General features: G+C 38.9%; 1 protein-coding gene across 1 annotated transcript; it reads left to right on the top strand.

The window, feature by feature from the left end:
* The first annotated feature begins 784 nt into the window (after positions 1-784).
* Positions 785-26,699, top strand: LOC106925983 (alpha-tectorin-like). The gene is made up of 39 exons (XM_088000943.1): positions 785-829; positions 954-1,018; positions 1,433-1,459; positions 1,844-1,870; positions 2,725-2,751; positions 3,138-3,164; positions 4,383-4,406; positions 4,610-4,633; positions 4,870-4,893; positions 5,124-5,147; positions 5,832-5,855; positions 6,078-6,101; positions 13,644-13,667; positions 13,873-13,896; positions 14,046-14,069; positions 14,279-14,302; positions 14,527-14,550; positions 15,102-15,217; positions 15,342-15,620; positions 15,730-15,825; positions 15,953-16,118; positions 16,693-17,093; positions 17,185-17,761; positions 17,848-18,431; positions 19,204-19,756; positions 19,847-20,445; positions 20,634-20,788; positions 20,947-21,347; positions 21,463-21,659; positions 23,213-23,608; positions 23,697-23,980; positions 24,095-24,372; positions 24,480-24,599; positions 24,788-24,972; positions 25,061-25,221; positions 25,364-25,615; positions 25,705-25,864; positions 25,958-26,063; positions 26,155-26,699. The coding sequence occupies exons 2-39, from the start codon at positions 973-975 to the stop codon at positions 26,274-26,276; spliced, it is 6,606 nt and encodes a 2,201-aa protein (XP_087857069.1). The 5' UTR covers positions 785-829; positions 954-972; the 3' UTR covers positions 26,277-26,699.
* The last annotated feature ends 220 nt before the right edge of the window (positions 26,700-26,919 follow it).

Here is a 26,919-nt window from a genome sequence, read left to right as displayed (position 1 = left end):
TTTGTTTCAAAACATTTGCTATGAATGAAGTTTAGGAAAGAATAAAAGCTGATCTGGATGCAGCAAGTTGGCTTTTCAACACAAATACTTTGTTTTGTATTTTCCTGTCTAAGAAAATTATGTTGGTAATAATTTTTGCCCCGATTACAAATTAAACGTCTCAGGCAAGATTTGTGCCATTTTTAAATTCCAGTTGGGGGCCGCACAGAATCAGTGCAAGGGCCAGAAATGGCCCCCGGGCCGCAGTTTGGACACCCCTGCTTTAGGTGATTACAATAAATATTGGGCAAAATCTTATTTAACCAAACAAAACATGTTGATCTGTTTAGCATGACAGGTTACTTTTTCTGGTCACATGATTAGCCTGTTTAGCTTAGCGTAGCTTAACCATCTTTACTTTTAGCACCGTGACATTAACTCTAGTCAACCTACTTACAAATTGCAAACAACCTTTTTTCTCCTTTCTGTAGATATAACTTACATTATGCTACTATGCATGGTATGTTTGCACACCTTAATATGAGCTTAATTTTCAGCTGTAAACTCTAAGATACTTTGTGATAATTTAGTTTCTAATAGCAGAGATCACAGATAAACAGGAATAAAAGACCCAGTAATAAACAGGTTCATATTAATGTTTAACCTGAAAGCCATGATGTAATCATGATGACCATATTGTGCTAAAATATGAGGAAGCAGCTTTGTTTCATTCTTTCTTACTGGAAAAGAAAGAATACTTGGGCTTGTGCCAGCTGTCAGTATATAAAGCATTGTTACAGTGCAGATCTGTCACTCGAGATGTTTTTACACCAGAGAGGCACTTAGACAGGTAAAAGCTTCAAATTGATGTTTTTATTTAAGTCTGAGTGAAAAAAAACTGTTTTGACTGGAAATGTTGATCAACATGTATTCAGATGCTGTAATAATCTTTTATTTTTGTATTTTTAAAACAGGTTTGACAAATTTAGAAAAATGGCAGGTAAATTCATCCTGCCTTTACTGCTGCTGTCAGCTACAGGTAAGTAACTACACTGTAAAACTTAAATCAGTTTAATTTACTCAGAGATGTGAAAGATGAGAACTCTAAGAAAAGCTAATTTTTATAAAATGGCTTTATCTTTAAAAGTGACATTTATAATGGTATAAAATATACAACTGAAGTATTATAGCCTGAACAGCTATAAATATATTATATTCTCTTTCTTAAAACAACAAAATGAAAAAACATACTAAATACATGAGAGAAAAAAACTAAATGAAAGCTTGTATTAATAGGTAATAAATTATAGAACAATCATATCCTAATTTTATATTATGCTTTAACTGATAATTAAGTTCACCTGTAATTATATTCCAATCCTGCCTCACAAACCCAAAAGATTTTTATTTATTGACATTTTTAATTTTATGTTAAATGATATTTGTTTTACAGCTGCAGTGACAACGCAAACGACGACAGGTAAGCTGAAAGTTTGTCTATCTGTGCATAAATATATATAATATCTGACTTTACCACTAGATATTATTACATAATTAGGTTTCCAAACTAAGCAGGGATTTTTATTGCTATTACACAGATTTTTCCTTATCTGAACAGCCGTTAAAAAAAATAACAAAAACTCCTAAATACATCAGAGAAAAACAAAAAGAGAGTTTGTATTAATAAGTCTAAAGTCATAAATTGTAGAACAATCATGTCCTAATATTCATAAAGTTTTATGTTATACTTTGTTAACTGATAATTAAGTTAACCTGTAATTACATTCCAATCCTGCCACACAAACCAAGAAGGTTTTATTTATTGACATTTTTAATTTTATGTTAAATTATATTTGTTTTACAGCTGCAGTGACATCGCAAACAACTACAGGTAAGCTGAAAGTTTCTATCTGTTCATAAATACATATATAATCTGACTTTACCTCCAGATATTGTTGCATAATGAGCAGCAATTCTTATTGCAATTACACAGATTTTTCCTTATTTCAGCAGCTGTTAAAAAACAACAAAAACTCCTAAATACATGAGGAAAAACAAAAAGAGAGCTTGTGTTAATAAGAGTCTAAAGTCATAAATGATAGAGCAGTCATGTCCTAATATAAAATGTTTAAATTACACTTTGTTAATTCATAATTAAGTGCACCTGTAATTAATTGCATTAGAAAAATATTTGTCATTCCAATATAAGTAATGGTCTAAACCAGGGGTCCCCAAGCTACGGCCCGCGGGCCGGATCTGGCCCGCCTCCTCATTTGGTCCGGCCCCCTGAACAATACCAGAGAGCATTCAGTGTTTTTTTTCATATATATGTGGATTTTTCTTCAACCACCAGGGGGCTCTTGAGCAGATACAAAACTTAGTTTCCCTCAGTGGAATATATACTAGTCAGTACCAGTCACCGTTTCGCTCACGTTTTTTTTCCATTTGCATTCTGGGTAAAAATCTATCTACATATGCGAATATGTCGTCGGCAGTAATCCAATACCCCCCCCCCTCCCCCGTCCAAGGTTTCGCTCTCCCTGCACCCCCCCCCCCACCCCAGTCAACAAAACTTTTCTAAGGTTTCTTTCTCTTAAGACCGGCCCCCGACCAGAAAAAGTAACAGTCATGTGACCCTCGCAGGAAAAAGTTTGGGGACCCCTGGTCTAAACTTTGCCACACATATCAATAAGGTTTTTACTGACATTTTCAATTTTATGTTAAATATTTGTTGTTGTTTTTTAGCTGCAGTGACAACACAAACAACTACAGGTAAGCTGAAAGTTTCTATCTGTTCATAAATACATATATAATCTGACTTTACCTCCAGATATTGTTGCATAATGAGCAGCAATTCTTATTGCAATTACACAGATTTTTCCTTATTTCAGCAGCTGTTAAAAAACAACAAAAACTCCTAAATACATGAGGAAAAACAAAAAGAGAGCTTGTGTTAATAAGAGTCTAAAGTCATAAATGATAGAGCAGTCATGTCGTAATATAAAATGTTTAAATTACACTTTGTTAATTCATAATTAAGTGCACCTGTAATTAATTGCATTAGAAACATATTTGTCATTCCAATATAAGTAATGGTCTAAACTTTGCCACACAAAAAGGTTTTTAATTTTATGTTAAATATTTGTTGTTTTTTTTAGCTGGAGTGACAACGCAAACAACTACAGGTAAGCTGAACATTTCTGTCTGTCTGTATATAAATATATATAATATTTGACTTTATCTCTAGATATTATTATATGATTACATCTCCAAGCAGAGCAGAGACTCCTGTTGTAATTATACAGATTTTTCTGTTTTTGTTAACAACTCTGTAGAAGCAATGCAGTGGAGCAGAAACTCTGTTGTAATTTATTTAACCAGATAACCCTAACCTAGAATTAGGCTAATTTTATGAGTTTAGATAGCAGTTTTCCAGGGTGTTATTTTAAATTCACTTAATGTGGATTTTTATACGTCCATCTGTGTCTGATTTAAGTCTAGAAACCGTCCAGGTGCTTAAAAAACAAAAACAAAGCAGTTTTCTGGCAGTTAGTTAAAGGGTTTTTTGTGTCTGGAAAACAAGCCGGAATTATTTGAACTTTCAGAATTCTTCGCCGGAGTGTTATCTCAGAATCAAAATAGGTTAAATATTTTAGACAATCTGTCTGTGTTGTCCATCCATCTGATCTTTTAATTGTCTCAGAATACTGCAGGAATGTTTTAACAGAAAGCAAAAGATTGTCTAAACATAACAATATTTTACTCTAATATTCTATTTTCCGAAACACAAAGTAATAAAATAACCTCCGACATCGTTTTTGCATCAGTTTTTAATCAAGCTGTGACCGGGGACCATTAGTGGTCCATGCGCGCCCTCTGGTGGTCGGCGCGGTACTCCATGTAAACGACGGTTTATTTGCTGTGTCTTGAGCTCAAAGTGCGACGCTACAGTTAGCAAACCATAGGATTGTGGTTAAAAATAATAATGGATAAGATAACACCTGGTCACTAAAAAGAAAACTCTCAGGAGGAGTTGCAGAACTTGTGTTTGTCAACATTATTATGATACATAACATGCAGGAGGCTTACAGATCTAGTTTGCTCTGCTGGATGCCAGTGAGCAGCGCTGCACCCCACGCTGACTAACTGCATCTTAACACCTAAAATAGATCCTCAGCCTGAAAATGTTTGAGAAACACTGATGTACATATTATTATTATTATACATATTATTTTTTAGTTATTTTTATTAGTTAGTTGAGGAATAAGTATACCTGAATATTACATTCGAAACATAAGAAAAAGTAAGCAATGGTTTACATCTTCCCACACAAGACACATTCCTTTTTTTTACTGACACAAGTTATCCTAATTTAATGTTCAATGTTATCTGTGTTTTTACAGCTGCAGAGACAACTCAGCATCAAGGTAATATGAAAGCTTAGACCTATCCTCTTATTTCTAGATATTTATTGCTTTAATTAAATAACTAATTAATTAATCCATTAGTAGACTTGTATATTGGAATAACATGTTAGTCATTCTAATAAAAGTAATGGCTTAAATCTTAGACCTGAGGTTGCTAGACTGACATTAGTTATCCTAATTAATGTTCATCTGTGTGTATACAGCTGCAGAGACAACTCAGCATGCAGGTGACATGAAAGCTCAGACCTATCCTCTTACTTTTAGATCATTTTTTTCTTTATAACTTTAATTAAGTAACTAGTTTAATTAAACTAATTAGTTATATATAGACTTGTATACTGGAATAACATGTTAGTCCTTCTAATAAAAGTAATGGCTTAAACCTTAGACCTGAGGTTGCTAGACAAAAGTTACTTTTACTGACATTAATTTAATGTTCAATGATATCTCTGTGTTTTTACAGCTGCAGAGACAACTCAGCATCAAGGTAACTCCATCCATCCATAACAATTATATGTTACACTGTTTTAATTTCTAAAACACAAAGTAATAAAATAACCTTCAAATTTACCTCTAATTATTATTATTAATTAAATAATAAATTCTGTCTTAATCAATCATATCTGTATATTACGCTGGATCATTTTAATTAAGATGCCACCCACATTTTTTTTTATTTACTTAAATTATCTTAATTTTATCTTTGTGTTTCTATAGCCGGAGTGACCGCTCATAATCAAAGTAAGCTCAATGTTTCTTTCAAAAGTTTGTTTTAATACAATAGTATGTTTTAATTTCTAAAACACATTACAAAATAACATTAGACTTTACTTTTAAATATTTTTTATTACGCTTTTTCTCAGTCGCTTTCATGCATTTCTAGGACAGAAGTGAAATCCTCAAACCTGCTTGTTCAATATTCAAATCATTGTCACTTCTGCACTTCAAAAAGCAGCAAATGCTTTTGTACATCATGCAAGAGAGAGAATGTACATTTTCTACATTTTAACTGGTTTTATCATGTTGATCAAAGCATGAATAAGTTGTCATATGTCGAGCATACTTTTAAACATTAGACGTTTTATCTAAATCTGTGCTCAACTGGTGAATTTTGCCCAGATAAATGCTAAGTTTCTCCAGAGTACATATATTTGTGAACCAGTTTTCTTTGAGAAGTAAACTGGCTTTTGCAGATAACTCATGGTGTTTTGCTCTTTGCATGAATTGCTTTGAGAAATGCATTTACCGTTTTGCAAATGTCAGGGAGGATTGGAGAAATGCACCAAAACAACTTAGCAAAATGTCTGTTTCATTAAAAAAATTGAAGTTAGTCCAATAAAACTAATGATTTAAAACTGTCAGATCCTATAAATTGATATTATTAATCTTAATTTAATATTAAATGATATCTATGTGTTTTTATAGCTGGAATGTCAACTCAGCATCAAGGTGAGCTGAAGGTTTAGACCTATCTTTCAAGAAATTATTCTATTTTCATTATTATTATTACATATATAATGGTAGATAATCATAAATTCATATTTTACTTGAAAAATGTTAGCCATATCAATGAAGGTAGTGGTTTAAGCTTTGCTACATAAAATAAGTCATTTTTAATTGGTAGTAACATTAAAATTAATTTAATGTAAAATGCTATCTGTGTTTTAAAAGGTGGAATAACAACTCAACACCAAGGTGAGCTGAAAATTTAGACCTATCTTTAAAGAACTTATTCTATTTTTATATTTCCTATTAATATATAATGATAAATACATATTAATGTAATACTGTATATTACAATGAAAATTTTTTTTGTCATACCAATGAATGTAGTGGCTTCCTACACAAAAAAATTGTCCTTTTTATTATTGACATTAATTAATTTAACATTCAATGCTATATCTTCTTACTTCAAGATATTATTATTATTATTATTATTATTATTATCATTTATTCATTATTCTTATGACACACATAATGATAAATAATCATAACTGCATATTACATTTAAAAATGAGAGCCATTCCAGTAGTGGTTTAAATGTTATTTACAGAAAACAGGTCATTTTTTTTTATTTACTTATTTTTTTTCTGGGTAAAAGTAGAAAGTGGCTCCATATGTTTATTCTTTCACAATACATGCTGAAGTAAAGCCTTTGAATGAGACAATCTGCACTAAAAATATAGTGTAAACACACTGATAATAACCGAGGGCTCCAATAAAGATCAACAACAAAACACTAAATCCAGGTCCAGATTACCATCTGCTTAAAAGAAACAAACCCTTCTGACTTATACTGAGTGTGCCTGAGTGGAGCACAGCTCAGACTTGAAGAGGGAAGATAATGTAGCACATGAAATCAATTAAGATCCAGTAAACTCTTTTACTGGATCTTTTACTCAGTCCTACTCTGATCAATTTAAATATTAGTTTCTGTACACAAACTGAGGCAGAAAAAGAATCTTTTTGGTTGAAGCTACTTTTACAGAAAGCAGCATGTTTCCACTTTTATGCCAAAAGGTTTTCTGATGAAGAACAATCTGCCCTTTCACCTTGGTGGCTCGCCTGCTGTACAACACATAGTGACGAGTTTTACCAGGTATCCCTTCCAAAGAGAAACTTAAGTACAATTTTAATCAACAGACACAAATAAACTCAGTGCTAGAATTTATATCTTCTAAATATCCAGCATAACGTTTTAGTACCTGTACTCTTTTTTTTTTTTTCCAATTTTTAACAAAACAATGAGCACCATACATAGATATTCAAGTTATACTTGAGACAATACTTTGGAGAATAAGCATAAACTAATAAATAACAAGACAAGAACCAAAAATAAAACAAGACATACACAAACAAAAATCCAGCAGTTAATTTCATAAACACATGGATAAAAAGTAGATAATTCAAAAATAAACAAGCAGAAAATAAAATATAAATTCAACAGAAAACAACTAAAATGGGGCACTTAAAGGGCTTAATGTATTCTGTGCTACTAAAATTGTTATAAAACTTGGATACAGGGTGTATGTCATTACAACTGGTAAGTAAGGGGAGCACCACTCATGGGGTCACATCGAGTGTCAAAGACCTAACATGGTCCAGAAACGGTGACCAGATTCTTGAAAATGTGATTTCAGAGCCTTTGACAGTATGTCTAATTTTTTCCAGTTTCATGAACGAAAGGGCATCTTTTATCCAATGAGAATGTGAGGGTGGGAGAGGATTCTTCCAGTGCATCAGTATGATACGTCTAGCCAGTAGCGTGAGGAAGGCCACAAGGTCAGCATGATGCGGTGGCAGTGACTGGTTTTTGGGGAGAACCCCGAATAAAGCAGTGAGTGGAGCAGGCTGTAGTGTGGTCGAGGTGATTACAGAAAGTGAGTCAAAAGCAGATTCCCAAAATTGAAATAGGGAGGAACAGCTCCAAAACATATGACTGAGAGTGGCTGGGCCCACACCACACTTCACACAGCTTGAATCCACATCTGGAAAGATTTGAGCCAGTTTGCTTTTGGACCAGTGTGCTCTGTGGACAACTTTACACTGAATAATTCTATGTCGGGCAAAAATTGATGAAGTGTGAATGCGTTCTAGAATAGTTTGCCACATTTCATTATCAATCTCTGTGTTAAGATCATCAGACCAAGTAGCTTGAAGTTGGCCAGGCCCAGGAGTCACATTGGACGTTAAGAGGTTGTATATTTTCGATATAGTACCCTTTGGAGAGGGACTAATTTCTAGTAGTTGATCAACCATATTGGGGGCAGGAATTATTGGAAAACCTGGGAAACGATGACGAATAAAGTCCCTAACTTGTAGAAATCTAAAAAAATGGACAGTTGGCAAGTTAAAATTTGAAGATAATTGAGCAAATGAGGCAAAAGTACCGTCCAAGTATAGATCTTTCAGAGAAGAAAGCCCATGGCTTTTCCAAACTGAAAAAGTTTTATCAATGAGTGAAGGTGGAAATAGAGGATTAGAGTTTAGTGGTGATAAAAGAGGTATTCTCTGGATCCCAAGATGTTGCCTAATCTGAGCCCATATTCTAAGGCAGTTCCTAACAATTATATTGTTAGTGTAAGTTATGGGAGATGTTGCACAGGGAAGGCATAAAAGAGAGTACAAGGAAGCAGAGCTACATGAGGCCTCTTCTATTGGTAACCATTTGGGAGTCTCGCAGTTCGCATTGCACCAAAATAACATTGTACGAATATTAACAGACCAATAATAGCATAAGAAATTTGGTGTGGCAAGCCCTCCCATTTCCTTACTTTTCTGTAGGATACTCTTTCGTATTCTAGGAGGTTTTCTGTTCCATATGAACTGAAAAACTGAAGCATCAAGTGTCCTAAAAAATTTTTTGGGGATAAATACTGGTAAACACTGGAAGAGGTACAAGAATTTCGGCAAAACATTCATCTTGATACAGCTGATCCTGCCTGCTAAAGAAAGTGGCAGCATGGACCAGCGCTGAAAGTCCTGGGTCAGCTGGTCAAGTAAGGGAGTAGAATTAACTTTAAAAAGTTGTGAATAATTCTTAGTTACGTGGATTCCCAGGTACTTGAATGCTTGCAGAGAGATCTTGAATGGTAAGCTAGTGAGTGGGTAGGCCGTAGCTGCATCATTAATTGGAAATAGTTCACTTTTATTAAAGTTCAATTTATATCCAGATATTCTTCCAAACTTTTCAAGCAGGTCTAATACTGGAGGCATTGAGGTCTCTGGGTCTGAGAGAAAGAGTAACAAGTCATCAGCATATAAAGAGACTTGATGGTTCAGACCACCTCTTGTGATGCCGTGCATTGGACTGGATCTAATGGCTGCAGCTAGAGGCTCTATAGCAATTGGAAACAAAAGAGGGGAGAGTGGACAGCCCTGACGGGTTCCACAGCCAAGGTGAAAATATTCTGAGTGGTCATTGTTTGTGCGAACTCTGGCTAACGGAGAAGTATATAACAGTTTGATCCAGGAAACAAAGGAACAGCCAAAACCAAAACGTCGTAAGGTGTAAAACAAATAGGGCCACTCTACTCGATCAAAAGCTTTTTCGGCATCCATTGAGATAATCACTTCTGGGGTATCAGCTGATGTAGGTGAATATATTATATTTAGCAACCGCCTAATATTATGAAAGGAGTGTCTGTTTTTAATAAAGCCTGTCTGGTCAGGGTTGATGATTTTGGTCATGATTACCTCCAGACGTTTTGCCAACATTTTTGCCAAAATCTTGACATCTGTACAGAGCAATGAAATTGGCCGGTAGTTGTTGCAGACTCGTGGATCTTTATCTTTCTTTAGGATAAGGGAGATAGTAGCTTGTCGCATTGTGAGAGGGAGAACACCAAATTCATATGCTTCTTTAAGCATGTTAAGCAGAAGGGGAGATAGTTTGTCTGAGAAGACCTTATAGAATTCCGATGGAAAGCCATCAGGTCCAGGGCATTTTCCACTCTGCAATGATAATATAGCACTCTTGACCTCAGCGAGCGTAAAGGGTTTGTCTAAGTCAGAGGCTGTTTCTGGATCAATTGTAGGGATAGAAAAATTATCAAAGAAACTTTCATAGTGAGCTTGATCGGGTGAACACTCTGAAGTGTATAAAGTGGAGTAGAAGTCTCTAAACTGATTGTTAATAGTTTGTGGATTAATAGAGGTCCCGTTGGGGATGTTAATTTCAGCGATGTGCTGGTTTGAAGCTCTCTGCCGAATCTGATGAGCAAGAATTTTGCTGGGCTTCTCACCAAACTCATAATAACTGTAACGGTTTTTTAGTAATAGTGCTGCAGCTGCGTCAGAGGCTAGAGTGTCAAATTCAGCCTTTTTTATCAACAAACTTTTTATAAGGTCTGGAGCAGGGGACTCTGCACATTTTGTTTGCAGGTCAGATATATCACTAGATAGAATAAGACTTTTTTGTGTGGTTGTTTTTCTAAGATATGCTGAGTAAGCTATTATCTCCCCCCGTAAATATGCCTTACATGTCTCCCAAACTGTTGCTGCAGATACCTCTGGAGTAACATTAGAGGAGACAAACAGGTCTAAACGGTCATTCAAAGTTTTGACAAAAACAGGATCACTGAGTAAGACTGAATTAAAACGCCACGGAGGCCGCGAAGCAGGTCTACCCGGGAGAGAGAGATCCAAGATGACAGGAGAATGGTCTGAGATTACGATGGGATTATAGCAACATGACCTAACTGAGGAGAGCAGTTTGTTATCCAGAAGAAAGAAGTCAATTCTAGAGAAAGTAGAATGCACTGGGGAGAAAAAGGAAAATTTTCTGGTGTTAGGGTTGAAATAACGCCAAACGTCTGAGACGGCATATTGCTGCATAAATGTATGTAAAACTTTGGAAGACTTAGAGACTGAATATGACTTGCTTGAGGAACGGTCAAGCAAAGGGTCAAGGCAGCAGTTAAAGTCACCTCCAAGAATGAGCTGGCTACTATTTAGATCAGGAAGTGAGAAGAAAATGTTTCTGAAAAAATCCTCATCATCCCAATTCGGACCATATATGTTTACTAATGCCAAATTGCTACTGCTAATTCTTCCCAGGACAATAATATAACGGCCGTTAGGGTCGGATATGACTTTGGTCACAGAGAGTGGAACAGATTTATGTATTAGAATAGCAACCCCACGTGCCTTGCTATTAAATGATGAATGATGCACCTGGCCAACCCACCCACCACGAAGCCTCAGCTGGTCTGACAGTTTTAAATGTGTTTCCTGTAGGAACGCAATTCTTGTGTTTAAGTGTTTTAGATGATTAAATACTTTTTTACGCTTTATAGGAGAGTTCAACCCTTTAACATTCCAACTGACAAATCTTAACGAATCCCCTGGTGCCAATGGGGCGTCAGTAGTTGGCATAGTACCCTAAGTGTGATAGGTATGAAAATGACAGTGAGCTTTGAACTGTAGCACGTATGTAATGAGTAGCACTAATACATGCAAATAAGGAAGACCCGCAAAACACACATATAAAAAGAGGAAAGAAAAAACAATGAAAATAAAAATGGGAAAAAAATGGTGTCGCAAAAGGCAGGCACCAGGACTCTGATAAACCTATCAGCATATTTTAAAACTTCCTTTTTCCTAAATCCCAACTCCCTGCAACTGCATTGTGGAAAAACGGATAGATTAGAACCCCACTCCTTATAACTTAGAGTGATCAAGCTGTGTATATGTAACGTAAATACAGTATTATTCACTAACAAATGGGCCGAACAAGCCGCACTGAATTAGGGAAATAATTCAACGCAATTGAATAAAGAAACCAATATTAGATTTTCAAGGCAACAAAGAATGTGGATTTTTTTTTTTTTTTTTTTTTAATCCTGACCCAAATCCTGGACGAATTTAGCCGCATCAGCGGCCGACGGGAGCCACTTCTTATCTCCGTTCGGGAGTGTGATGCGCAACTTCGCAGGAAATAGCAACGCCGGCTTATATCCTCGCTTGTACAGTTCAGTCATGGCACCACTGTATTCGCCGCGCTGTTTCACAACCTCTGGACTATAGTCATCATAGAAGCGGATCCCATGCCCCTGATAAGACAGTGCGCCCCTCTTGCGGGCTTCACGGATAATCAGGTCTTTCTCTTGGAACCTATGGAAGCGCAGGATGACAGGGCGAGGACGGGATCCCGGGGCGGGCTTGGGGGCGAGGGTGCGGTGCGCTCGATCTATCTCAGGAAGGGAAGGGAGCGTATCTTTACCGAAGACTTCAGTCAAAAGCTTTGAGAAGAACGAGGATGGCCGGGGACGTTCTATATCTTCTGGTAAGCCGACAATGCGAATGTTTTGGCGCCTGCTGCGCCCCTCCAGATCCGCCACCTTAGCTCTCAGTGTCTCATTTTCTTTTTGAAGATTAGCATACACCTTCTCCACCTGCAGTAAGCGCGCGTCAGAGGCAGTTGCATTATCTTCCAAAGAGCAAATACGCTGACCGTGATCTGTCATAGTAGAGTTGATGCTGTCCAGTGTGGAGTTCAGAGACTCAAAAGACAACTTGAACTCCGCAGACAGGGCCTCTTTATGACTGCTAAGGAGCGAGCTAATGTCCGCGAATGTTATGCTAGCAGTAGCCGGCGGCGCATCTCTTTCTCATTCAGAGGATTTTCCTTTGGCCTTCGACATGACGAGGTAAGTTTGAAAGAAATGTTAACAACAGCAACAAAAGATAATTTAATCTTTACAAAGGAGATGGGGTTCTGAAGAGGTATAAAAAGCACAGATGTAGCAGCAGTCCAAGTGTCCGTCTACTCCTCACGCATTCCACCCGGAAGTCCCAGGTCATTTTTAATTGACAATAATTACCGTATTTTCCGGACTATAAGGCACATGCTAAAACATACGTCAAAAAAAAAGGTAACGGAAACAAAACGGTAAGTTTAGTTTAACTTTATTTGACTACGTAACAATACACTCACGTTAGTTTTTATTCTTCTTCCACAAATCCAAGTCCTCCTCTTCTGTATCTGAATTGAACAGCAGGGCAATTTCGCCATCAAACATGCCAGGTTCCCTCTCATCATTATCGGAGTCAGTCTCGTTGCCATGTGGCGGTTCAGCAATGATGCCGGCTCGGACAACAGTTAAGGCAGATAGATCAGCCCAGGCATCCACAATCCATCCACACATGGCGGCGTAACTCGCCCGGCGCTGCCTCCCCGTCTTAGTAAACGTGTTTGCCATCTGTCATCCATTGTTCCCATGCCGCTAGCAGCTTCTTTTTGAACGCCCTGTTTACATCAATGTCCAGCGGTTGGAGTTATTTTGTTAATCCTCCCGGAATGACAGCAAACTCCGAAATAGTTTGCTTCACTTCCTTTTTCACAGTAACAGTGAGATGGGCGCGCATGGAGTCGCAGATGAACAGGGACGATAATGCGTACCGGAGGCGTATTCTACAGAACTAGAACAATTCTCTGATTGGTTTATTGCTGCTGGCGTATTACGTAATGTCCTCTGATTGGTTTATCACTGCCAGCATACGTACTTTACGTATTACGTAATGTCCTCCGATTGGTTTATCGATGCCAGCATATGTACAGTACACTTTACATCTCTGTGTCAGGGACAGATTTTGGAATCCGGTGCACACATAAGGCGCACCGGATCATAAGGCGCACTGCTGATTTTTGAGAAAATTTAAGGCTTTTAGGTGCGCCTTATAGTCCGGAAAATATGGTATCTTAATTTAATGTTCAATGATTCTCTGTTGTTATAGCTGCAGTGACAACTCAACATCAAGGTGAGCTGAAAGTTTATATCTGCCCTCTTACTTCAAGATATTATTGTTATTCATTTTTCATTATTATTACTATGGGATAATAATCATAACTGCATATCATATTTGAAAATGTTAGCCATTCCAGTCGTGGTTTAAATCTTCTACACGGGTATTCTTTTATTGACTCGAATTATCATCATTTAATTATATCTGTGTGTTTTTATAGCTGGAATAACAACTCAACATCAAGGTGAGGTGAAAGTTTACACCTATCTTATTTTTATGTTAGCAATTCCAATGAAAGTAGTGGTTTAAGCCTCACTACACAAAATAAGTCATTTTTAATTGGTATTATAAATAGTTAATTTAATGTTTAATGCTATGTGTGTGTTTTTAAAGGTGGATTGACAACTCAACACCAAGGTGAACTGAAAATTTAGACCTATCTTTAAAGAACTTATTCTATTTTTATGATTCTTATTAATAGATAACGGTAAATAACAATTACTGTATATTGCAGTGGAAAAATGTTAGTCATACCAATGAATGTAGTGGTTAAAATCTTCCTACACCAAAAACAAGTCTTTTGTTACATAATTAATTTAATGTTCAATGATGTCTCTGTTTTATAGCTGGAATGACAACTCAACACCAAGGTGAGTTGAAAGTTTAGACCTATCCACTTTTCCCAAGATATTTTTATTTTCAAAATTATTATTAATAAATAATGGAAAACAATCAAAATTGCATGTTACATTGAAAAAATATCAATAATACCAATGAATGTAGTGGTTTAAATCTATACAAAAAAACATATTTTATTGTTGACAAATTAATGTGAATAAAATTAATGTTAAATGATATCTGTGTGTTTTTATAGCTGGAATGACAACTCAACGTCAAGGTGAGCTGAAAGTTATGGACTAAGCTCTTTTTCAAGAAATTATTATATTAAAATTTTGTCCACTTTCACTTGGGTTTTTCTTTCATTAACCGAGTGGAACCAACAAATTTTTAATCAATCTGCCTTTCGGCCGGTCTGTTGTGGAGAATTATCCTTTCTCCATGCCAAGTTCTTGTTGTTTGAGGTTAAAGAAGAGTCAGTGAGTTGAATTCATTTATTAATACCAAAATACAGCTGGTCCATTTCTCATGCTATCTTTAGGAGCTTAGCAGGACAAAATGGCATCAAGCAAAAGTTTGTCGTTGTTAGCCTCTATCTAAGCAATGACCTAAAGAGGGCGTTCCCCAATGCCTCATTTACTTTAACCTTAGCTTTGAAGGTGTTTCCTAACAGGTGATTTAGCTAGCAACTAGCTAAAAGATATAAAGAAAACAGAATTACTTATTCTCAACACTGTCTGTCTAGAAATGATATAATGATGCTTTCTGCATGATGTTGTTATCCAGAAAAAGAGTCTAATTTAATCAAATGATGTCTCTTGTATTTTCTAGGACCCCTCTACCCAATTTCTGGAACAATAAGCTCTCGATCAGACGATGGAAGCTCACCTGCAATTTCACTCCTACGATCCTTTAACTATTTCGGACACTCGTACTCTCAGATTTACGTATGTTACCTGACGTCTTGTACTTCCAGTCATTTCCCTTTTTACTGTAATCATGAAGACAAAATGAAAACATTTACAAAAAGTGTATTAATAGTCATACCTAACTTAGAGATCTTTTTCTTAGGTGAACCACAACGGACATCTGACCTTTGATTATCCATGGTCAAGTTTTTCTCCTCAACAATTTCCGATGTATGGAACCAGAGACATCATTGCTCCATTCTGGACTGATTTAGACAACAGAGGCAATGGTGATATCTACTATGTTCAGTACACCAGTGGCTCTCTTCTCCAACAAGTTACACAGGACATCAACACGTACTTCCCAGCACTTAACTTTCAGGCCAACTGGATCTTTATAGCAACATGGCATGAGGTTGCTTATTTTCCAACAACTGGAACAGTAAGTGATCTGTTTTTAACTGATTAAGTCTATTAAAGCAGTGTGCTGATAAAATAAACTTTGTTTAATCTTTAACTTAATTCTCAATAATTACACTTATTTTTCCCAGCGAACAACCTTTCAGGCAGTCTTGACTACCAATGGCCAATATTCATTTGTGCTGATGAATTATGGATCAATAGCCTCCACATCAAGATCTATACAGGTTAGATATTCAAATAAATGCTTGCTATAAATATATGTTTTATTTGCCTTGTCTTGGTCACAGCAAATGATCTGAATTATCTGAAAAATAAACAAATTGTATTTATATGTGCACATTTAATTTCTAGGCTGGATATGATACAATCAGTTCCTCTCACCACTTCACCATCCCTGGATCATTCTCTAGTAACGCCACTGGACCTAACTCAGCCTTTAGTCTTGGCAGTAATGCCAACATACCCGGTCGCTGGGCCTTCCGTGTCGATCATGGATCATTAGTCTGTCATTTTAATGGTAAGAGAACAGTCACTGAGATTATTTTTTTGTAAAACTGAGCCCATGTATCATGGAAATAGGTGAAAAACTTCAATCTGTCTCCTGGTCGAACAATAAGGTTATTCACTTTACTTCTTTCTCTAACCTCTTTGTTTTCATCCATTTTCTTTACACCCTTGTCCCAAGTGGGATCGGGAGGGGTGCTGGTGCATATCTCCAGTGAACAGGCAAGAGTCGGGGTACAACCTGGACAGGTCGCCAGTCTGTCGCAGGGCAACACAGAGACAGACAGGACACACAACCATGCACACACACACCTAGGGAGAAATTAGAGAAACCAATTAACATAACAGTCATGTTTTTGGACTGTGAGAGGAAGCCGGAGAGAACCCACCATGCACAGGGAGAACATGCAAACTCCGTGGAGAAAGACCCCAGGCCGGGATTCAAACCCAGGACCTTCATGCTGCAAAGCACCAGTGCTAACTACTGCGCCACTGTGCAGCCCTCTTTGTTTGAAACACTGCAAACTAATTTATCATTGAAGTAGCCTTAAAATGACCTACTCTTTGTTTTGTTTTTTTGCTTAAAGGTCAGCCTGTTCAACTTGGTGACTCTTTCTGGAGTGACAGCACATGTGCACAGAAGTGCACCTGCACCAGAGCAGGGCTGCAATGCTCCAGCAATCCCTGCTCCTTTTCCCAAATCTGTCGGCCAGCTGCCTTTCAGTACTCCTGCCAGACAGTGCAAAGACAAACCTGCACCATCAGCGGAGATCCACATTACTACACCTTTGACAACTCAGTGTTTCACTTTCAAGGCACATGCACTTACGTTTTGTCAGAGCAGTGTCAGAACGGACTGCCGTATTACAGAGTGGAGGGGAAGAACGAGCATCGCGGCAGCACTCATGTTTCATGGACGCGGCTAGTCAAAGTCTTTGTTCATGATGAAACTATTGAGCTTGTTAAAGGACGTTATGGAGAGGCCAAGGTAACAAGAGTCTCTTAGTTACATAACATATACCATGTCTTTTTTTCCTTTGTTCATATTTGTAATTACTTTATTGTTGTCATGCCTACAGGTCAATGGAAGCTTTGCAACAGCTCCGTTTTCCCTCAGAAACGGTTCTATCCAGGTTTATCAGTCAGGTTTCTCTGTGATCGTCAGCACTGACTTTGGCCTGATGGTGTCTTATGACATGTATTCATATGTCCGGATCAGTGTGCCCTACACTTACCAAAATAGCACATGTGGACTCTGTGGAAACTTCGATAATCACCCGGGAAATGACTTTCGAACCCGCCAAGGTCAAGTGGTAAGCTCTGATGTGGATTTTGCCAACAGCTGGAAAGCACCTGGTGATGATGAGCCTGGCTGTGAGGTTCAGTGTTCAGGTCTGGCCTGTGCCGGCTGCACAGCAGCTCAGACAGCACTGTACAGAAACTCTGCTCACTGTGGTATTCTGGAGAACAGCACAGGACCATTTGCTGGATGCCATCAACAACTCGCTCCAGGATCTTTTGTAGATAGCTGTGTGTATGATCTCTGTGTCGGCGGAGGGTATCAGCCCATTCTGTGCCAAGCCCTAAATGTCTACTCAAGTCAGTGTCAACAAAATGGGATCCAGCCACAAAGCTGGAGGCGTCCTGGCTTCTGTGGTATGTCTGCCAGTCAGTTGCAATAATTTTACAATGTAAGTGTTGTCAGATATTTAAATTTGAGAATAAATGTTTCTTGTGTTTAGAAATCCCCTGCCCAGCCAATAGCCACTATGAGGCCCAGGGTACAGGATGTCCATCTACATGTGTCAACCCCAATGCCACCTACAACTGCCCCCTGCCTAATCAAGAGAGCTGTGTCTGCAATTCAGGCTACCTCCTGAGTGGAGGGGTCTGTGTCCCTCATGCTGACTGTGGCTGCAGCTTTGAGGGTCACTACTACCGCTCAGGAGAAACTGTCATACTGGATGCAGACTGTGGGAGGCGCTGTACATGCAGCTATGGCTCCATGACTTGCAGCTCTCACAGCTGTGGTCAACATGAGTCCTGCAGGGTGGAGGATGGAGTAAGAGGGTGCACACCAAACAGCTTTGCAACATGTTGGATCAGAGGCCCAGGATCGTATCATACATTTGATGGAGTGATGTACCAGTACCCAGGAGCATGTCGCTTGACCCTTGCCAAAGTTATGGGATCCTCTGATCACTCACACTTCATGATTACTGTGGAAAAGGTTCCACAGGGGCCACAGGGTTTCTCCAATGTGCTAAAGTTTGAGGCAGAGGGAACACAAGTTGCTATTGAGATGGCAAGTACTAGCACTGTTAAGGTGAGTGATAGAAATCATTTTCTACAAATTAAACAAATATATCACATACAATGAAGTGTAACAACAGATTTGTTTGAAGACTATTACAACAAACTAATGTTTCATAAAATTTCAAATGAACAAATGTCATAAAAAAATATAACGTTTAGAGTTAGTCTGCAATGCATTATAACCAGGACTTGGGGTTATTACAATTATCATAATTTCCACAACTTTTATGCATAATTGAGATCAATTGTATTCTACTTCATTCAGATTCAAAATTTTGCTTCATAGTTCAAGTTTCAGATATTGGTACCAATATTTAGAGAAAGCATTTGATCCTGACTGGAATATACGCAGACAGAGATGATGGTCAGCCTGTGCAAGAGGAGTGTATGAAAAGACAAACTAATAAAGAAGAGTGAATTAGATCCTTGATGTAACTATGTTAACAAGACCTCTTGATCAAACTTAGTGTACATATTGCATATTGCGAGGTGACCCTTAGTGGACTGATCTTGAGCCTCTGTTTAATCAAAACAACCCAAATATGTGTTAAAAGTAAGAAGGACAATTAGCAAAAATTTTATCAGCTCTGCTACCCTTTAACTGTTGTTGAAAATGAGCTACAAATAATGAATACATTGAAAAAAAATGTTATGACTAAGAATTATTTTTGGAAGCTTTGTCTAATGAGAAACAATGCAAAATTTGATTTCTCCATGGATTTGTAATATTTTGAACATCTACCCTAAAAACTTTTCAAAAGTTTTTTTTTAATGTGTTATAGGTTGATGGACAGCTGATCAGACTGCCGTTTAGCTCTGGATCCAACAGAATCCGCATCTTCCAAAGCAGCACTCACAGTGTCATCCTTCGCACAGACTTTGGTGTAACTCTGCAGACTGTCTGGCCTCACTTTGTCCGTGTCACTGCACCAGGTGTCTATAGTGGTTTATTAGGTGGACTTTGTGGAAACTACAATGCTGACCAGCATGATGATTTCCGTACACCCAATGGCACTCTGGTCAGTGACTCCCAGGTGTTTGGGGACAGTTGGAGAGATGGCTCCCTGGCAGATCACTGTGTGGAAAACAGACCTCGCTCCTCTGCAACCAATTTCAGTTCCACTGAGTACTGTGGAGTTCTTACTTCACCCACTGGACCATTTACATCATGCTGGGCTGCAGTGAACCCATGGCAGCAGGTAGATGCATGTGTAGGAATCCTCCAGAGCTCCAGAGATCCAGCATCAACACTATGTGAGGTCCTACGAGATTATGCACTGATGTGTCAATATAACAGTGTATCCCTGGGACAGTGGAGGAATGCAACAGGCTGTGGTAAGTTCTAGAACTACATTTGATAGAGATGCCTTTGAAATGAGCACATTCATAATTTCTTTTTATTGAATTTCTTTCATTCCCCAACAGAACTAACCTGTCCATCAAACAGTCATTATGAACTCTGTGGAAGTTCATGTCCGTCTTCCTGCCCCAGTCTCTCCTTCCCCTTCACCTGTGACACTCAATGCCAGGAGGGGTGCCAGTGTAATGATGGGTTTGTCCTCAATGGTAACCAGTGTGTGCCTCCAACATCCTGTGGATGCTTTCATGATGGACGCTATCGACAAGCTGGTGAACAGTTCTGGGATGGGGAAGAATGTCAGAGCTTTTGCACCTGTAATGGTGTAACTGGTATAGCCCAGTGTTCCCCAAATGCATGTGGACCTCAGGAGTCCTGCCATGTTGTAGGGGGTGAGTTTGGCTGCCATCCCAACCCACATGGCACCTGCTCTGCCTCTGGAGACCCTCACTACCTGACCTTTGATGGCAAGGCCTACGACTTCCAGGGAACCTGCCGCTATGTTCTGGCAACAGTTTGCAATGACACTGTGGACCTTCACCAGTTTTCTGTGAAAGCAAAGAATGAACCGTGGTTTGGATTGCCAGTTTCCATCACGGCTGAAGTTTATGTTGATGTCTTGGGCTATGAAGTGCGTATGTCAAGAGGAAACTGGGGTACCGTGGAGGTAAGTCAAGCTGTCTCTGATGGAAGATTGTAGAATATATTTAAAGTTGTCTAAAGTAGATTGGAAATTAGTTTTAAAAGCCAAAACATTTCTTCTTGGTATATTACCAAAGTACTGTTCGTTCTTACATCAGTAACAGTCCAGACATTTCAGTTGTGCATCCTCCATCCTTTCTTCTTTCTTATCAGGTGAATGGAATCACAAGAAACCTGCCCATTGTATTCAATGGAAGCCTGTCAATTTTTGGAAGTGGATCTCAAACATTTGTCAATGCAGAGTTTGGACTGAGTGTCATGTACGATGGAAGTAGCACAGTGTCCATTTCTGTCCCCCCAAGCTACAGGTAACCTATATACTCTTCAACACAGCTTTAATTTAAATATAATTTTTCTTCAATTCTATAGTTATCGAATTAATGCCTTTTTAGAACTTTAAAAACAGCATATCATCATTGTCTGTTTCATTGTCATTAAGTGTTCAAAATGATCTTATCTTCATCAGAGAAAACATGTGTGGACTTTGTGGAAACTTCAATGGAAATCCAAATGATGACTTCCACACTCCAAGTGGAGCATTGTCCAACTCAGCAGATGCTTTTGGAGCAGCTTGGAAGGTTCCTGGGAACTACACTTGTAGTGACGGCTGTGGCTCTTCATGTGCACAATGCAATGATGACCGATCGGCCAGGGCTCAGTGTGAGGTGATTCAGGCAGCTGACGGCCCCTTCAGCTTCTGCCACGAGGAGGTGGATCCAGCACCGTATTTCAGTGACTGTGTCTTTGATGTCTGCGTGTCGGGAAATCGAGGCAGTGATCTTCTGTGCAGGGCTCTAGAGACGTACGTCAGTGCCTGTCAGTCTGCTAATGTCCGAGTCTACCCTTGGAGGCAAAACACCACTTGCAGTGAGTATGGAAGGCAGTGTGCTATTAAAGTAATCAATCAAACAAGCATCTTCCTCAAAAGTCTCAAAGTATGGTTGAACTTCTTGTAACCACCTTGTCACCCTTTTTTCCTCAGGAATTGAGTGCCCAGCCAACAGTCATTATGAGCTGTGTGGAACAGACTGTGGCCACACCTGTGCCAGCAGCATCGATGCTGCCTGTGACCATGTTTGCTCTGAGGGATGTTTCTGTGATGAAGGTTATTCCAGGAGTGGAACCAGCTGTGTCCCTGTGGAAAGCTGTGGCTGCCAATATGATGGCTTCTATTTCAACGTAGGTCATTTTGATTCACTTTATTCTTGATTATTTAGCTGAGAATCAAGACATTGCTGAATGGCTTTAAAGAATGAAACATCATTGAGGTGTTGCATTTCAAGAAAACAACTCACAAATAATGCCTCCTTGGGTGCGTTCACACTGCAGCCTGAAGTAACCCAATTACGATTTTTTTGACGTAATGCAACCTGTATCCAACCTTTTCATGGCAGTGTGAACAGCACAGGTCGGATTCTTTTTCGAATGTGACCCATATCCGATACGTATCCGATTCAAATGTGACCTAACGTCCAGGTCGCCTTCATCCGAACTATATGTCACTGTTTCTCAACAAATCTCACTATTCTGCGTCCTGATACGTGCAAGCGGGAAGAAAAACAACAACCATGATGGACAATATGAGGATTAAGTTGTTAATATGCTGCTCCGGCCGGCCAACAGCTTCAAATATGTAAGCTATGCTCCACCGTTAACCTCCATGTTTACTTCCACAAATACTGAGCACTTCTTCTTTTATGGCGGTTGGCAGAACACTGAGAACGCTGACGCTATTGCGCCCTCTGCTGTGCATGCGGGACACTTTCAGGTCGTTTGCCCGTTCACACTGCAGAACACATACAGGTCGCTTTTACTGGCAGTGTGAACGGCCCCGGCAAAAAAGCGGAATTGCTAAAAAATCGGAATTGGGTCACTTCAGGCTGCAGTGTGAACGCACCCCTTATGTGACATTACAGCAAAACCAAAAGACAACATTTCAAAAGGAGAGATTAGTGGACCTTCACAAATCTCCTTGGGTGTGCTTTAAGGCACACAGATAAAAAGCAGCCATGAGTCCAAAATTAGCCTTACGGACAGAATAGTTTTCAAATGCAACCCAACACAGGAAAGCAAATGAGAAATGACAAGTGCCCTTCACCAAATAAAATGGTGTGGTGTGGAATTAACATATATTTTCAGACATCGACCAGAAGATTTTAAGGTTGTGGGTTCAATTCTAGCTTCCATCTTTTACATGTCAATGCTCTCCTGGATCGTTAGTTGTTTACCAATCTTCGAATTGGTGCATGAATGTATGCACATTAGTGTGATTGGGTGAATGTAGCTATAGCGCAAAGTTTTTTGAGTGTTCCCTATGACCAGAAAAACACTAAAATTCAGTCCTTTTCTATATACCTTTTGAACTATTCATAGATTTGCAGAAATTAGCATTAGAACACTTACTTTAATTGCCCTGTAGCTATATTGGGTGGTACATGCTTTCAAGTCAAAACTCAAGTATGAGGACAGGCTATATATATATCGTCTCAATCTTCTGTTTGGCATCCACTTTGGAAATTCTTCCAGTGATTAACAAAAGCCTTAACTGACAGGAAGGAGTGGAAACTTGGCAAAGGTAAATTGGGAATCAGGTTCTGCATGTTGCAGTTTTCCAACTATGATTTCAGATGGAGAAGAAGCATTGCTGTAGAGCATTCCTTATTACCTCAAGGTTCATATATTCTTAATGTCGTCACACAACCTAATATTTTCACTTGTTTCTCATCTTGCAGGCTGGTGAGTCCTTCTGGACAAACGGTTGCTCCCAACGGTGTGAATGTCAAGCGCCCAATGTCCTGATCTGCAGTCCCTCATCATGCACTCCTGCACAAGAGTGCACCATCAGAGATGGCCATCTAGGCTGTTACGACGCCATGTCTACCTGTACTGTATGGGGTGACCCACATTACGTCACCTTTGATGGAGCCCTGACTCATTTTCAGGGATCATGTTCTTACGTCATCACTGAAACCTTGAGACACAGCAACAACGAAACTCAGTATAAAGTCGTGGCCACCAACAAACACAGAGGAAACAACCTTGTGTCTTTCGTGTCATCAGCTGATATATACCTCTCAAATCCTCCAGAGAGTGTTCATGTCAGGCTTGGACCTAACAAGAGAGTGAAGGTGAACTTTATTTTAAATTCAGGATAAAAAAACCAAGTTTTTAGTTTTAAAACCTTTGGTCTTACTCTCTCAACTCTCATCATAACAGGTAAACGGAGCTGAGGTTTCTCTTCCCACCACGGCAGGAACGTTTGGTCAGGTGATGAGGCAGGGAAGTTACATAGTGTTTGATGCTGTTAATGTCGTAGTCCAGTTTGATGGCTCCAGTACTTTACTGGTCAGGATGGGCCGCAACTATCAGAACAGAGTCAGTGGAATGTGTGGGAACTTCAATGGTGATCCCACTGATGACAAAGTTTTGCCCAATGGTACTTTAGCCCAAAACGACAACCAGTTTGGCCACAGCTGGAAATCAGAGACAAGCCAAGCAGGGTGAGCTCATGCTCCACTTATTTGCCTTTACCTGATAAAATTTCAACTTTTGATAACATTTGTGCATATATCTGCTGTCTCTAAAATCTTTTAAATGTCTAATGACTTTTCTAGATGTGGATCCACTGATGAGAGAAGTGGTGACGGACTAAGTGACTGCCGCTTCATAGAAGAATACACAGAACTGTGCAGAGTCATCACCAACACCAGCGGCCCATTCAGTTCTTGTCACCTGCATTCTGACCCTCAACCATTTTTCACTTCCTGTGTTTACGATCTCTGTCTCTATACGCCAGCCAATGGCATGCTATGTTCAGCCATCTCTGCTTATGAGAAAACCTGCACCAATTTGGGTCTAAACATCCCTGACTGGCGTTCTCCTTTGCGTTGTGGTATGTTTGCTTGGCTCAATACATTGTCAGAACAATGAGTTACTGATTGATTTTATGCAATGTTTGTTTTGAAACTTTCTTGGCCTTTTCTGATATATTTAATTCAGCTGAGACGGACCCTTGTGAGCAGCTGAACTGTGCAGAGCATGAGTGGTGTGGTAAGAAAAATGGTGTGTACGGCTGCTTCTGTGACGAGCACCATCATCGACCCAACAATCAGAGCTATGGTAAGTGAAACACCTTTTAAATCTTCTGTTTTTCAAATGAAGAACTGTAGTTATAGTCATGTTCCATGATTTGTTTGTTGGTGCTTTATTGTCGATGTTCAAGTTTGAAGCATCATCTTTGCTTTTCTGCATCAGTTTGTGTAGTTTATCACGAAATCTCAAAGCGTTTTTCTCCCTCTGGTGAGCAGACTCAAACATTGAATGCTCCAGCAGTTCTGGTACCATGTCAGTATCTCGCTGCCAGCTGTTTGAAGCGGGCTTCCACTCCAGTGCTCTCCATCTCCAAGACAGCTCCTGCAACGGGACTCTTCAGGACGGACGACTCGTCTTCCACTTTGACAATGATGACCATCTGTGTGGGACAGCTCTTAGGGTAAAGTTCATGAACTGGAACATCTTCTTTAAAGCTTCCAATATGTTACTTAACTTAATTGATAGCATTCTGTCATTTCACTGTTTAGAGCAATGGAACTCACTTCATGTATGAGAACACTATTCAGGGGAATGTGGATCCTCACGGAGGTTTGATCAGCCGTCAGAGGAATCTTCATCTGCGTTTCTGCTGTGTTTACCCTCTGGCTCAAGCTCTCTCAATGGCTGTGGGCATCAACCCTGTGGAGAGGTGATGATACCAATTTCTCCCTGTGGTTCCTTTGACCATTATGTCTATAACCAGTTATTGGTTGTGTTTTCTTTACAATGGAATCCTCTAGAGATTATCAGATGCATTCAAGTAGTTGGTCACATAAATGTTTATTTTGCAGTGTTCTGAGGAAGAAGCTTCCTGCTGGCACTGGATCGTATCGTGTGAGGATGATCCCCTATGAGGATGAAGGCTTCCACTTCCCCTTCAGCACTAATGGAAACATAGAACTGGAAGTTGATCAGATGTTTTACGTGGAGGTGCGAACAGAAGGGGTGGATCAGCGCCAATTTGCCACAGTTCTGGACTCTTGCTGGGCCACACCAGTCAACCAAGCAAGCTACCCTGTCCGCTGGGATCTCATTACTGCACAGTAAATGAGACCATCTTGTCATTCTTTATAATTTATTTCAGTGTCTTCTTGTTGACAGTCTAACTGATGCGTCTGCTTCTGCTTCACAGGTGTCCTAATCCAGAAGATGGAACTGTAGAGGTGATTCAGAACGGTGCCTCCACTGTGTCTCGTTTCTCCTTCAGGATGTTCACCTTCACCAACCACACAGAGATTTACTTGCACTGCAATGTCCACTTGTGTCTGTTGAGCAGCAACAACTGCAGAGCTGTAAGTTTTATTGTGTGCTTTTTGTGGCTATATTGTATGTACTGAAGTTGCACACCTTTAATGTTGCTGTTTTCCCTTTTTTTTTTTCCCCAGCATTGCTACCCGGGTCACCACACTCTATTCAAGAGGGACGTATCTTACCATGACTCTGCAGCTCTGTCAATTGGACCACTGGTACTCGGGGCACAACCAAACACTGGTAAATTTCTATCACATCTTTATTATTTTTGTAATTACTAAGATTATATTCCAATTAATTGACAAAATCTATGCATCTCTTTTTTTCATAGGTGGACTAATCCAAAGAAATGGGGTTAATCCAAAGATGTTGACGTCAGATGGTACAGGCCATCTGGCATCAATTGTTACCCTGATTGTCAGTTTGCTGATGACCAGAATTCTGGTCAATTGAGATCAAAGAATAATCACAGTTTAAAATCCAATAAATTTTGTTACTTATGATTCATGTTAGTAAGAGGTGTTTTCGGGGTTTTGGTTTGTACTCGTAATTAGGCGAGAAACAAAAGTAATTTTGTTTTTCTAACATCTGGCACTTTTGTGTTTTAGATCATTTGTGGAATTAATATGTTCTGTTTTTTAGTGGTATGTTTTTTAATAGTTTATTTTTGGTAATATCACAGGATATGAAATATTAACTCTGTTGGACATAAGGTTACATATAAGTATATAAAGCTATTGTTTGAAGGAATGATCTTGAAGTGTCAAACTGAATGAAATGAAGTATGATTTTTGTCATTGTCTAATTTTTGTTTTTATGTGGAGGGAGATATATGTACTCTGTTATGAAAGGGATTAATAAAAAAATTCAAATGAATTTTATTGTGTAGTTTTCATGTTTTTTTCTGATAATATTCTTAAGTTGTCCATTTTGTGTATGACATGTTCTGTATTAGATGTTCCCCAGTTTAGGATCTTAACAGTTTGTTTTTATGGTATGGCTTTCAACCTCAGCAGTTGTAAAAGTGGGTAAATAAATACCAATAATATCCTTGGAGCTTTTTAAAAGATCGGTAATCAGCCAGAAAACTGCAATC

Source organism: Poecilia mexicana, unplaced genomic scaffold, assembly GCF_051168715.1.
Source record: "Poecilia mexicana isolate PSO_F unplaced genomic scaffold, ASM5116871v1 scaffold_19, whole genome shotgun sequence".
Lineage (NCBI taxonomy): Eukaryota > Metazoa > Chordata > Actinopteri > Cyprinodontiformes > Poeciliidae > Poecilia > Poecilia mexicana.
Note: the sequence above shows the minus strand (reverse complement) of the source record. Positions and strands in the feature narration are given on the sequence as shown.